Source organism: Dreissena polymorpha, chromosome 8 (assembly GCF_020536995.1).
Source record: "Dreissena polymorpha isolate Duluth1 chromosome 8, UMN_Dpol_1.0, whole genome shotgun sequence".
In the NCBI taxonomy this organism is placed as follows: domain Eukaryota; kingdom Metazoa; phylum Mollusca; class Bivalvia; order Myida; family Dreissenidae; genus Dreissena; species Dreissena polymorpha.
In genome coordinates, this window is record NC_068362.1 from 27,925,165 (window position 1) to 27,940,789 (window position 15,625).

Consider the following 15,625-nt stretch of genomic DNA (forward strand, 5'->3'; position numbering starts at 1 on the left):
TGTTGTCCCTACGTCTTTGTGTTGATCACTGGTGGCATAATATACTCCTGTCAATTCCTGTACTGCTGCGTTCATTTCTGAACACGCAGGCATGGATAGTACCCATAGCGATCTCTGATTGTCAGTCATGCCTCGGCCACGTGTTAGTCCACCACTTGTCTTAAGCGCACGCATCAAAATATTCGACATTTCAGAGACGCAGATAATATAATTCTCTGGAAATTTTATGGAAACATAATTAATTTCAAACTCTGTAAATTCTTAGAAACGTAGTTTTAATATAATAGACATTTGAACACTGCGCGTATAGAGTAATGTACCTAACGAAATATTGCTACGTTAATTGCAGGTACCGTCACTTACGTAGCGAGGACCGCGCCATTAACTCGGACGTGTATCCTCGCCTCAATTTCCCGGAAATTTACCTGCTCGAGGGCGGCTACAAGGCCTTCTTCAACGCACACGTCGTAAGTTTAACACTGTGATAATTGTATACATTAAAATCACAAATGGGTGCGATTTTTAACACGTGTTCTTTACCGCGACAAAATTTGTTCACTCTACCATAATACTTTCACCAAGCGGTGTGTCGTACATATGTATCCAATAACCGATTTTGAACAATGTTGAGTTTGAAGCTGCTGCATTGATTTCAAACTTTTGTACTTCACCATATGATGAGCATAGGCCTAACTGAAACAAAGTATCAATAAGGAACCTCGAACTAAACTGGTGATGCATTTGTAAGCCTAAGGCTAACTGCAAAGGACAAATAACATTTCTAGGGGCACAAGCTTGCATTATTGCTTGCCCGACAACAGCGATTTTCAACTTACAATCTTTCTCAACAAATATGTTGTTCAAAAATATCAGTAAACTCTTTGGCAAAAATGCTAAGTTGTCTTCAATTGATTTAACATTTTCTGATGCTGGGTAGAACGACTTATCATACTGCATGGATTGGATGTCATTTTTGATAAGTTTAGCTGCTGTTAACAAGATATTTTCTCGTTCATTTGATGCCTCATTTTTCTGACTCTTGTGAAAATTATGAATGATATATGAAGCTGTAATCTTTAAGGTTATAATGTCACTTTTACCATCTAATTCTCCGATAACAATATCAGTACCAAAGTGTTCTATCAGTTTGTTTTTCATATGTTTTGTACTGTAAGACTTGTCACCACAGAGTTCAGTCATTTTTTGGACGAGGTCACTCACTGATATGACTTTACCTTCCGAACTTTCTACATATTTCACAACTTCTTGAAACGCTAACAATTGGTTCTTATCAACAGGCCTTCCTGGACTTTTTGAACTTGTTTTTTGTCTTTTATTTGAACGATATTTCAAAGGTATGTCTTTTCCAGTCCGGAAGTTTGTATTACATGTCTGGTGGTAAACTGCATCAGCAGCAGGCAGATCTATGATGTGCTCAATTCTTCCAAGCACTGATATACCCCAAAGGTCATTTCTTTCTTTACATTTCTTTATTATAGTTTCTTGAAAGTCAAAAGTTTTGACATCCCATACATCCCCACCCCTTTTCTTTTTGTCCGATTTAGCATAAGTAGCACAGAATAAGCAGTCAGACTTAATATCAAAAGTCTCGTCCGATCTTAATATTCTGCTGTTCGCCTGGTCACCCATTATACCTTGTCCTGCAACAAAAATAATGTTTGCATAAATATATTTTAATATAATTGTAATACATACCACTGTAACTGAAGTAGAATAACGTTAAATAATGATTTGTGTTACTTCCAATAAAAGCCGCCCGGCGTTTTGAATCAGTGTTGGTTGCATTTTTCGTGACCGACTCGATCGTGAAATATATGTTCTTTATATAGTAACATTCTTCAGTATACATGTAAATAAGTACAAACTGCTGGGTGGCATGAGTGGCATAGTGTTAATAACCACTTGTGAAAAGACAAAATCCAAATATCATGGACTAGCAGTATAATTATACTTTTAACTTATCTTTTTTTCTGATTATAATACATGAAATATTTCATAAAATCGATTGTTCAGTTAATGTAACATACCGTGCTGAATGAGAAAGATGGCAAAAACTACATGATCTGCTGGTCTTCTCACATGCTGTATATCACTGATGCAGTGACCTGAAATGGTGTTAATATAGATAATATTTAATATTTAGCAATTTCATGTACTTAATGAACTTGTTTAAATCAAAGAATATACATAAAATGCGAAAAACTAAGAACTCATATTCCCCGAAATTTGCGATTTTTGACACAAACACGCTTCCGTAGTTTTAAAAATTGTGCAGACCTCGGTTTATAAGTTGTCAAAAAAAGTTTTTTTCATGTATTTAGGATGCCTTTGGTAAATATCAACTCTCCATGTGTATTTTATATGAAAAAAAGTCTACAAAGATGTATAAACGCCTCAATTCAATAACTTGATGATGCATGTCTTTTAAGAGGGCTCTGATATTCTTATAATCTTCTTTCAACTAGATTTATGCTAAAACAGCGGCACCATTAAGCATTGCTCTATATTGAAATATTACAATTCACATCGTTTGAAAAACAAAACTTCTACTTACTGTCTTTATAACGTCAAATCACAGTTGATTCCACATCGATCAGAACTTTCAACTGACTTTGCCCGCCATATTGAACTGTTTCACGTCACTTAATGACGTCAAATTTATTGGAAGAAACCGTATGGTGTACTACATGGGACATAATAAAACTTCGCATTTTCGCCATTTTCAACGTTGAATTTTAACACTTTCCCCATTGAGTTGAGACTTGAAAAAAACACTATGAATTAATAAGACGTATGAGAATACGACCCACACGGAATAAATTCTTTTGCAATTTTTTCTAGGTTAAAAATAGACCGACTGGAGTAATGAGGAAACGCGAAATATAGCGTTCGAATATTTAAAATGTAAGCTAGATGAGTGTATTAGTTAACTAGATTAGTGAAAAACTTTTTTTGACATTTAAACACATACATCAACGCCACTTTACATGCATACATATAATTAAAAAAACTCACTGTATGTCGGTCATTTTAATTGCTGCTCATGCGCAAAAACCTATTGCAACACCTCCAAGCAGAGTTGTCGCCCCTTGCTCGAACATACAATATTAATCCAGCTATGCTGGTTCCAGTCAAATCTCTGCGCGGAGGTTGCAGCCACACTGTTTAAGACGGTTTGCTTTATTAAGTACAAATCTGGAAAGCAATGTGAAATTATTGTAAATGATGCTATCTAATGAAATGAACGCGTGGATGGTGCATTGTTGTCGTTGATTTAACATTCACTCTCCGTATATTGCATATTAATCCTATTGACATTTCAAAAGGAGGCGGCATTTACAAATCGGAGTTCAATGCAATATACCGTTAAGCTCCGAATAAAGTGGAAGGAAACCCAAACAAAGCGCGTGGATGAAATCGATTAATCGTGGAATACGCTTACGGTAAATGTCAAAGGATGCTTGATTTTGATTGGCTGTTCGTATCCGGGCACGCGACCAGAAAGCGACAGATGGTTGAGATGTGTATTGCATTGTCAACAAAAGGCCAGTTTACCGTTAAAATTGATAATGGATGTGCGATAATCGATTTGAATGTCTTTCAAGCTTATCTCGGTGATTACTCTTGACCTGGCGTTGTAACATCGCTTTTAACCGCAAACAAAGAAAATCAAAATCGAAAGCCAGCTGCTGCGTTACAAGAGGACTCTTTTCTCCATAAGTTTAACAGTTTTTAAAACCTATATTGAAAGCAGTGGCTTGAAATTGATACTTGCGCAATGCCACGTGTTGCTAACTAGCCACAGAGACAACGTGAATCTCATTTGAGTAAAGTTTTTTTTGTGGGTCAAAAGCAAATGTACCCATTAGCGCATTGTAGCTTTTATACTAGCCTGCTGTGGAGAGGGGGGGTGGGGAGGGTATTACGTTACGTTTGTAAAAACATCATACGCCCCTTTTCCAACACCCGAAGTACAATAAGACATAAATCAAGATTGTTGAAGATGTACAAAAACCTACATAATGCAAAATTTCAATATAAGATGTGTAATTGACCATTTGTGACATTGAGGCAGAGTAAACTATAGCAAACATTTTAGTCGATTGCATGCGACCTGTATGATTTGTTTTTATCAATGTTGTTCTGAAAGCACATTAACGCGCATCAATACAGTTAAGATACTTTATTAAATACCTTAACGCATTCCATTTCAATGACCCTAATTTCTACCCACGCGGGCTATAGGCTTTTATTTGGAAATCGATTTTTCGTTGCTAGGGAAATTCTTTTGTCAAGAGGCCAAGTCCAAATGTCAACACGAACTCCTCGCACTCGGCATTTGTTGAGGGTCACAAGTTAGTAGCATTTTGTCGAACTTCTATATGTCAACAAATGCCAGTCTTTATAAGACTCTTTGTATGCTGTAACGGTCGTAATGAAGGCGAGTAGGATAGAGCTATCACTCCGCGGGCTAACAACAGACAATACAATAGTTTTTTTATTATTTCCATTGATTGTTAAAGTCTTATGCAAATTGCAGTACATAGTTCTCCATATGCGTTTAAGATGTAGTATAATCTGTAAGTTTAACAAAATATTAAAATAAGTGTTGTTTTTCAACAATATCTAATTATCATGTATTTACATACCGGTAAGTCACGAATGTAAACAAATATTTATAACGGGCTTAAGAATGTTTTGCACCCATAATTATTTTTTCTAACACCGTAGGAAGACAGTTCTTTTCTGAAAAAAGAAGGAAACTAAAAATTAACCGAAAACGATTGTATTTTATTATTTTGTCACAATTGATAAATTGGCCAGCTCATTGTCATGCAAACATCTTTATGTCAATCGATTTTTTACACAGACTTCTATCCATAACAGCATACCGTCGTAGAGGCCAAAGTAATTGACGAAGCGTTGACATTTCTGGATATCTGCCTTTGTAGACTGCAACGCGAACATTAGTCCAGCCCTCGAAAAAGCACTTCGACCGAATTCGCTGTAAAAGTGGGATAAATATAGAATAATAGGTTATTATAATATTTTATCCCACTTTTACAGCGATTTCGGTTGATTAAAGCCCCGTTGATTAAATTTCTGCTATAAACCACGGCACGAAATGACGTCATTTTTTCAACAAAATAACGTCATAAATCCAGCGATATTATCCAGTTAAACTAATTTTGTTTAAATAAAAAGTTTTACTGAATAAAAAATGGGATAAATATTATAATAGAGTAGTGTTAATTATAGATCAGGTTTATCATGTTCGGCACGAAAACGAAAAAGCACGAGCCTTGTTTTCCAAGCCTCGCATGATAAACCATCTATAATCAACACTAACCTATTATTCTCTATATATGAATGAGACCATAAGAGGAAGGGAAGTATTGGTTTATGAGCCTCGCTCAGGTAAAACATGGGTTCATGCATGTGCCTCCCGCTAAGCCTGTGCAGCCCGTACTTACTAATTAGTAATACTTCTTAATTAAAATAAATACTGTTGCCATATACATAAATAAATAAAAAATAACAATTTGTAAGGGTTTGCCACATCTAAGTCCGCCGTTCATAAATAGTTTTGCCAGTGTAATAATTCATATGCGCGTTTGCTTCGGTCTAGAAAGGGAATGGCTTAAGGTGTTCCTATTTCAAACCCTTTGATTTCTGTTCACAGACGATTTGGATGTTGTTATCGCTTTCCATTAAAGTTAACATATATCTCAACACGTAATCATCAAACTTTTAATCGCAGAAAATTATAATTTGAAAATTGATAGGCATGAAAGTTGCTCTGTTCGAATAATGATCACCTGACAGCAACCTTTAAACTTTAGAGACACTTGTGTGATAATGAAAGAGTCACGTAGACGCTCATTATCACGTAGATGACGATGGTATTAGAGGTTTAAATGGCGTATCGGTACTAACTCGATATAATTGGCCACCGGTACACGTTAAGTCTTATTTAGAAAAGTAAATAGGATAAATGTTTATCACATGCTATACCCTGTTTCCCATGTAATACAACCATTACATATTTTTTATATTACACATGTGTAATACAACATTTTTAAGCGTGTTCATTGACCAATCGCATTTTGTTATTTTGCTGAAATGACGTTGCAACGTCAAATGACGTCACGAAATGTTAACAACATTCCGGATTTATCATTATGTTTGCGTAAATATTTCTTTAATTTGCTCATTTAAAAGCATGTGATAAAAAAGATCTGACACTCGTTGTCATATCATACCTTATTTTATTAAACTCGTCCAGGAAATTCGTTAGTAAGCTCGTCAAAGGCTCGCTTACTAACAACATTCATGAACTCGTTTTATAAAATATGGTATGATATGACAACTCGTGCAAGATCCTATATTTATCGATAAAGGTTAACCGAATTAAGGTTTCTCTGAAATGGAAGGGCCACGATACAAAATTAGGTAAAAACAACAACATAAAAACATTGCTTGTGCTTTTTATTACACAAAATCAGGCGGGCTTCTGGATATAGTTGTAATAAGGCTATGGTAGTTTGTATTTTTTTAATAAAGAAGGACATAACTCGCAAGTGTGAAGAGAGAAAATGATAATAAATGAGAATGTAGAATGTATTGCTAGAGGGCCCCGTTGACAACAATGTTTACGGTAAGTTGTTCCGGCAAATTAGTTAACAAAATTGAAGTCCCAATAACTGGGTTGGTATTTTTCAGGACTAGTTCTGCTTATAGGCTTTAAATTCTTAGTTTCCCTAAAATGTTTAAATTGAACAAACAGATTAGCGACCTTGGAATATAAAACAATTAGGTTTTGGAAGTCTTAGACGCTACCAGGCCTCGTATAAGTATAATCCCATAGAAAAACTCAAACCATACACATTCGTATTTGCAAAATGGTACGACCTTAATCGTTAACTCAACAAAAGAAACATTAGAACAATAGATATTGTGAGCCGTCGTTGAGAAGGAAACAATTACTCATACGATTGCAAGCTTAGATATCGAAACACTCCTGAACTTACGGTATTACTAGAATTTACTCATTACGTGTATTAGTTGCAGGAATTTCGCTAGTATACTTTTGTCATTTCTTTTACACATAGCTTGCAAAGATCAATTGCCACTCGGTTCCTCTTGAAATCCACTTCATATCTGCAACTTCATACTTATATAATTGCATAATAATGAACCTATTTACTGCCCAATTTAACATATCTTTTGAGAAATAAATATACTTGAACCACGCTTTCGGTAACCCAGACTTCACGGGGTTTTAAAGGGCGAAACAATTTGAAAAATAAAAAGCTTTTTTAGCGACATACGCGTGGAGATTTGCATCCTATTTGTGTATATGATCGAGAAACCTAATTCATTTTTTAATTATGTTCTAGTTTGATCACTTTGTTTCAAAACACATGTATCTATTGAATAGTAGAGATTTAAATCGTATTTGTAGACAAAACTTCAGAGTAGAAAATTTAAAATCGAAACTCTCTTATTTTTGCCACTCCGTCTTTAAGAAATGCATAACACAACATAGCATTTAACGCTTTATTCTTAATTCTTTATAATAACCCTTGCATTAAATACAACACTGTCTGACAATTTCTGTATGATGTCAGTTCGTTTGAACAAACTTATTAACTCCCAGCAAATGAGGGTTTGCAGTGTAAAAATCAATTGAAGTTTAAACGCATGCTTATTATCGCTTCTGTAGGTAGAAACAAACTAAATGTTCTTGATGTCTCATAGAAGGTATGTTTAAAAATCTTTGCGAGCTTACTTAAAGGGGCGTTTTCACAGATTTTGGCATTTTTTTTAACTTTTTCATTAAATGCTTTATATTGATAAATGTAAACATTGGATCGTAAAAGCTCCAGTAAAAAATCAAGAAAAAAATTAAAAAAAGGAAAAGAACATTGCCCGGAGCAGGTTTCGAACCAGTGACCCCTGGAGTCCTGCCAGAGTCCTGAAGTAAAAACGCTTTAGCCTACTGAGCTATTCCGCCGAGTACACATACGCGACGTATTTTATACCTTATATAAGCAATCTTCGTAGTTTCACAAAATTTAACGACAAAAACAGAACTCTCCAAATTATTCAATCGTTTCGCGTTGCAACGCTTTATAATTTTTAGGTTTTAAAATCGTCAAAAGATGCATATAATGGCTATATTAGAGCATGGTTAATGTTCAGTATTACTGTTTCCTCACAAATATCATAACTAAAACGAAAACTTACGAATCTGAAACAACTTTTTTCAATTTTGTCAATTTACCAAAGCGTGAAAAGATCCCTTTAAAAATAAATCAAATGAGCCACGTCATGCGACAACAGGGCTTATGTCATATGCGACCGGCGTGGCTAAAGTCCAGGTTGAGCGGCTGTCCAGTCTGGTCATGAGCTTCCCTATCCGCTATAAAGAAATTCAATGATTCATGGTGTCATTTGCGGATAGAGTAGCTCCTGACCCGATTGCGAAAATGACGCGGCTCAAATAACAATAGATACATGGTATGTGTAGCGCCTACAAATGTCGCATCGCCGTTAAATGTCGCAGGCTACGAGATCTGGCGCAACGTTGACGATAAATGTCGCAAGGACCGACATATGTCGCAAATTCTACAGACGATAAATGTCGCAACTTTAACGATAAATGTCGCAAAAATTTCAACTGCCGATATATGTCGCAACATTAACGATAAATGTCGCACACCTTTGTAAGTCATGTTAAAAACGAAAACTTGAAGTAAAATGACTAAAACTTTAAGATTAGATATAGATTTCCCGACGAGGTTCTTTGAGTCGACTTCCACCAGAATGGTCAGTTTTTAGTTAGCATTGTCCGAAATGGTCAACTGAAGTCAGTATTTTCCATAATTGTCAGCTGCGGTGAAGATCGACCGAAGCGGTTATATTTATTCATTTTCGACCAAAAACGTTAAGCTGTAGTTAAAAATGACAAAACCCTTGTTTTAAATTGGTCGGAAATCGGAAAAGCGAGGGGTCCGTAAGTTTTTGCTTTGGGTTTAAAGGGATCTTTTCACGCTTTGGTAAATTGACAAAATTGAAAAAAGTTGTTTCAGATTCGCAAATTTTCGTTTTAGTTATGATATTTGTGAGGAAACAGTAATACTGGACATTTACCATGGTCTAATATAGCCATTATATGCATCTTTTGACGATTTTTAAACCTAAAAATTATAAAGCGTTGCAACGCGAAACGATTGAATAATTTGGAGAGTTCTGTTTTTGTCGTTAAATTTTGTGAAACTACGAAGATTGCTTATATAAGGTATAAAATACGTCAAGTATATGTACTTGGCGGAATAGCTCAGTAGGCTAAAGCGTTTTTACTTCAGGACTCTGGCAGGACTCCAGGGGTCACTGGTTCGAAACCTGGTCCGTGCAATGTTCTTTTCCTTTTTTTAATTTTATTCTTGATTTTTTACTGGAGCTTTTACGATCCAATGTTTACATTTATCGATATAAAGCATTTAATGAATAAGTTAAAAAATGCCAAAATCTGTGAAAAGGCCCCTTTAAGGCCGTTTCGACAAGTTTGGTTATATAAGGTCAGTCTGACAGAAACCGTCTGGGTAGAACAACATGTGAATGCCTCGGTATTTCTGCTGGAGACTGACAGCTTTGCCATCTTTGAATCAGCGATAGAAGGCGAATAATCTTGGATAGAATCATCGATCCAGGATCACACCGGGACCTCTGGTCCCAACCTCTGTGCTCAGCTCTTTGGGTAATTATGGGGCCGGCAAAGGAAAATGCCTTTCTATGAAAACTGCCAGGAATTACAGGTTCTCTTCTTAAACGGGTGGTCGTTCGGGTGCAGCTGCGCAATGCATTAGATACTAAACCCATAATCAAATTATCGCCGAATACAGCCCACTTTACTCCGTGAATGGCTTTACACCCAACGTCAGTAATCAGGCTCAAATGACAAGGACTCCGTGTCGGTCGTAATTACCAGTTAACTGAACATGCTATCCGATTTTCCTACCTAAATTTAAAGAAAGGCTTGCACTAGAGTCCGTGTCCATTCAATATTCTTGTACGGCGATAAGATAAGTTCAGTAGCTGAAAAAAGTATCTTATTATAAGCGACACATACATTACTGTTGTCATTGACAAAAAAAAAAGATACAAACGACAATGCTTCATAGAAATCGGAATATATTTGTCATTTTTCTTAATTCCATTTATGTTAATTTCACCAGATTATTTTCCAATATTCACAGTTGTGGAACAAATGTGTCGTTTTGGTGTTCCCCTGAACATTTTGGGACCTTGGCAAGGGCGGTTTTAGGAGGGCGGAAGCGGCGTGCGCCCCCCCCCCCTAAAATCAGCTCATTATTTTTAAAAATAAAATGTGCATATTTGGGGCCTTAAAATCGTATGCCAAGGGTTGGTTAACCCAAAAAATTGCCTGCGGCGCATAGAATAGGATGTCATAAGCTACTATCAACCGTTTTAGGGTTGTCAATTTTTCACTTAAGTATCCACCCCTGTAAAACTTGACAGACGCCCCCCCCCCCCCCCCCTATTCGAAAACCCTGGAACCGCTCTTGCTTTGATGTCACAAACACGACATCACGAATTGACAGATGTCAGACACAGTACGAAGGTCTTATTGATTACAATCATTTTTGATAGACGATTCCATTTATTTTAAAAAAATGGCAGCAAAATGAGATCGTCCATCCGGTTGACATTTAGTTTAGACTATTCATGTTTCTACAAGATGCAAACACGATTCGCGATTATAATTTAATTGCATGAAGTCTTCTTATCCAACAGTTGACTTATCTGGGATTTCATTTTGGCACACTTACTAGAGAAAGAACCATGAAGACAGCGATGCTGATTTTGAGGTAATTATTTTTATGTTTGATTTTAGTAGGGCATGAATATACGATTGCTCGTGTGATTAAACCATGGTAACTATAGCATACCTTCATATACCCTGACAGAAGTCCATTTAGCACAGGGAAATCAACAACCGGCTACTCGAGCCAAGAATTATAAGAATTGATTGGGTAAATATTGACAACAACTGACCATTTCGGACAATACTGACCGCAGCTGACAATTATGGAAAATACTGACCACAGTTGACCATTTCGGACAATACTAACTAAAAACTGACCATTCTGGTGGAAGTCGGCTCAAAGAACCTCGTCGGTTAATCTAAATCTAACCTTAAAGTTTTAGTCATTTTACTTCAAGTTTTCGTTTTTAACATGACTTACAAAGGTGTGCGACATTTATCGTTAATGTTGCGACATATATCGGCAGTTGAAATTTTTGCGACATTTATCGTTAAAGTTGCGACATTTATCGTCAGTAGAATTTGCGACATATGTCGGTCCTTGCGACATTTATCGTCAACGTTGCGACAAATCTCGTAGCCTGCGACATTTAACGGCGATGCGACATTTGTAGGCGCTGCAGTATGCGCAATACAGTGTTATAACGACACTATGCAAAATATTGTGTGATAGCGATTGTATGAGCAAAACGCTATATAAATTGTAACATTCTTATCAGAATCAAAGTTTTATCAAACACATTTCGAATACCAAGTGCTTTCAGAGCTAAAAATTGAAGGGCCTACACAAAATGCCACGATTAAAAAACTTTTTCCTTCTACGCATTTAAAATGTTTTCATTTTAAGTTGTTGTTGTTATTTACTACAATTCAAAGCAATGTATACAACAATTACGTAACCCACGCGTTCAATTACTGTCATATCCACGTGCTAAATTAAACATAACCGACCAGTCGCCAGCAGCGTTACCGCCGCCACAGCGCTGATGTCACGAACCCGTCCTCATGTATCGGAACGACGCGTTGGGAGATCATGTTGCCTTTGTTGTCATAAAGAAAAGCATTTCATGCTGCTACCTTTTATACCATTTATTATAAACTATTAAAATTCAGATATTGGTTGTTTATCATGTCATCTTTAATGAATGTTACATTTAAGTGTTTTTTTTATATAGAATGTACTTATAATATCATGCGTTAGTTGTTTGTTAGGTTTGAAATTATGTTTTGTTTGGCCGTTCGGCTAGCAGACGAAACAAAAACACGAATTAAAACACACCAAGAATCGCGGAATTGCACTTGTTTTTTAGCGGCTAGTTTCTTGGAAGAAAATTTCGCTGAAAAGAAACAAATTAAGAGGGGTTGAAAATTAAACTTATTTACTGCAAATGTGCATTGGTAGTTTATGTTTACGCTTTGACGTCTGCTTTCTTACAAATGCACAAGCATACGGTTAATAAACACTAACTTCCCACAGAAGTCTTCTGCATCGTTATCGGAACAATCAACTTTGGCTGGGTTCGGTTCTTGTTGATGACAATAAGCTGTTGTTGTTGATTGGACTTTTTATAACAGCGCCTAACTAGAATTAAACGATAATTAGCTGCAAATGGTGTTTCAAATTTTACAGCGATTGCCAATTATGAGAACCGTTTATGTATACAATGTATAAATTATTCATGTTGATAATCGACCGCATTAATGATTGCTTGCGTTAAAGACAATCGGAGTGCTGTCGTGTGTCTATAGTAAAGCTCGATTGGTCATGTAAGTAGTACCCGAGCCGACAATGACCAATCGAGCTATAGTAACCATTAGTACGGCAACGACGACGACCACCACATCTGTGATATCAATGGTGTTTAGGATTATAATGATTATAAAAACAATGTTGATCTTTGTGTAAATGGTGATTTTCACGATATCAGTGTTTTTAATATTTGTGTTTGTTAATACCTTGTTTTTAATAATTTGTAATCTTATGATGTGGTTGATAATTGTGGCAATGACGGCACTGATTAAATTGTTGTCTGAAATTGAGGACTAACAATGACAATGAACTCATTATCGACTAAAAAGTTAATCATAATAAAACTGATACCTTTTTGTTGAAAACATTGAAAACATCTTAGATTAAGACATTGAAAGAATTGTTGTTGTCAAAATTGAAAGCATATTTGTTATTAATAATAACAAAAAATGTGACTGCAAATCATAACTGCTGCTGATGATTATGATAATAACAATGACGACGATAATTGCTCATGACAAAGATTTATGAAAAAAAGTTTTTTTAAAGGTAAGTTAACTTTCATTGCTGTAAAGCAACAATTGACATAAGATATAGTAATCAAAGCTCTGAATACACTGAATTTGTTCACTGTTGTATAATCTTAGACGTAACTCAGTTTTTAAAATTATGTGATAGCTTTTTATATCGAAAGTTTGAAATAACCACAACCAATTCAAATTTATAAAGAGTGTGTCTTAAAGCACAGGTCGATATGTATTTTTTTTTTCTTCAAATCATTGATGCAACTAATCTTATTCGACATGCATTAAGCCCCGTTTTCCCTGAAAGCAGCCAATATGTACAGATTTCAATGATAAACACTTGACTGGTCAACGTTGTTTTACACGATGTTAAATACTTTTGAATACATTCACACTATGTAGTGTACCAGTGGGAACTATAAACAGGCAGATGCGGTGGTTAGAGCAGACGCTCCTAGCCTAGCATTTGTCGTCTGCTTAATTTTACTGCAGTTATCCCCACAGGCAGTCACGGGTTACGGTTCCTAGCGTAGTTAAGCCCATACTGATTTGAAAAATTGCCTCTACATTATCTGTGAGCTAACGATCACAAATAGAAATAGATATTTTCAAAGAAAGACATGTTTACTTTTGATAAGGTCCGATGCAAAAAAACTAAATGAATTTCCTCCTACAGTGTATGCCATTAACATGTCAATGCCTCACCACTCCAATCGCAGCTTTTCTGTCGAAAAACGATTAGGTCTGATAATCATAGACCGGTCTAGAATGTTCTCGATCAATATACAAATATCTCTCTGCGGATTTGTTTCACAATCATCAGACAAAGTACTCGTAATTTGTAGACATGTCCATATAAGGAAATTTCCAGTGAGTCGCGATCGATAATGCGTTTACCATTGAACACCATTGTTAAACTGTGTTTCAGTTAAAGGAATAAAACAGATACACCATTATCGTCCGTAATTAAATGTAAAAAAGCGACTGTTAATTTCAAAATACATAAACTAATCCGAAAGTTATTTGTTTTATGGATTTATTCAAATAAAGTCAAATACATTATCTTTAAAATGCAAAATGCTACTTTTGCTGTGACGCAGTTGCCTTCCGTGCTCCTGGGAAAGATTCATTGATGCTAGACAGGGAGCGTTTACTAGATCTCGGAGAGTGGGCTTTTACGATGGAGTAATTTAATCATATCGGTCTAATATGGAAACAGTGTTGCTATTTCTGTTACAACCATATCCGGTGGGCGCCTGAAAACGAATTATTATTCATGGTAATAACATAACACGAAGTTGTATTTGCCAGTTTTCTTAAATGCACACGCACAGGAAAGGCAAACTGTCTTTGATTGTAAACACATTAAATTATAAACATTTATTGCCGCCGGTAAACATTTTGCGGAAAACACATTTTTATTTTTATTTTTAAATGTTCCTCAAAGGCTTTGACGCAATGATAACAACACATTTTATTTTCATTGCCCGCATAAAACCAAAAGGCCAAATATTTAATGAAAGAGCAACTAAATGTTCGAGAAACTGAAATCCTCTGGGGAAGATTCTTACATGATTTTTGAATATCATAAATGTCAACAGACATAATAATGATAATTATTATTATCTCGAATTATCGCTGTGTAACATATGGGCTCAAAAATCCTCACTTAACATTTCCGTGACATTTACGCTTACTAAAATGAAACATTTATTAAATACTTTGTTAATTCGGTGAATGTGAAAAGTGTGTTTGAAAGAAAACAGCTTCTCTCCTCGCAAAATAAAAACTAATACACACGCACGCACGAACACACACACGCGCAAACAAAAACGACAGCAGAGCAACAACAACAAGAAATTATCGCATGGAAATTTTTATGTATTTTTTTTCAAATATTTTCAAACAAAAATTTTTAAAAACGAAAATCACAAAAATAAGCTTGACATGTAAAATTCGCAAAATCAAAAAAAATCGAGCAGAAGGCTAATTCAGGCACGCGTCGGTCTACGTACCAGCTGAAGTGTAAATAAGATCTAGTAAACTTTAACATACACGATGAGATGGTTTCAAAAAAGGGCACGTGCCTGGTTTCAAATAGTGATCATACAATTTTCGGTTGGCAGGTGACGCATGTGGATTAATATTGCTAAAATTTGAACAAACTGATTTTATTGAAAATTGTCCATTTTGAATATGACTACGTTTAGTTTATAACCCCTTCACACATGACAAACGTTCCAGCTGCGCTCTTACGGCAATCACGCAGCAGTAGGATCGCTAAGCTCGAAGTAAACTGGTCTTGATACGCATGAAGACGGAGTACAAACGCAAAGAAGTCCAAAACCTTAAGTCCACTACTTTTGACGTGTTAAACTAAAACGCCGATATTCTGCGGCGCCCTGGCTAGAACGCCTAGGAATCGCCATGAGGACGTCATAGCCACGCAGTTTAAATGTCAAGGTCCCAGTAGTGTCA

General features: G+C 35.9%; 1 protein-coding gene across 1 annotated transcript in view; it reads left to right on the plus strand.

Moving 5' to 3' along the window:
- Positions 1 to 7,771: 7,771 nt before the first annotated feature.
- LOC127840405 (uncharacterized protein DDB_G0271670-like) overlaps positions 7,772 to 15,625 on the plus strand; it is a gene marked incomplete at its 3' end in the record, with an annotated part of 10,247 nt that continues 2,393 nt past the window's right edge. The window contains exon 1 of the mRNA XM_052368818.1: positions 7,772 to 7,785. Coding sequence (XP_052224778.1) covers positions 7,772 to 7,785 — 14 coding nt within the window. The remainder of the gene's footprint in view (positions 7,786 to 15,625) is intronic.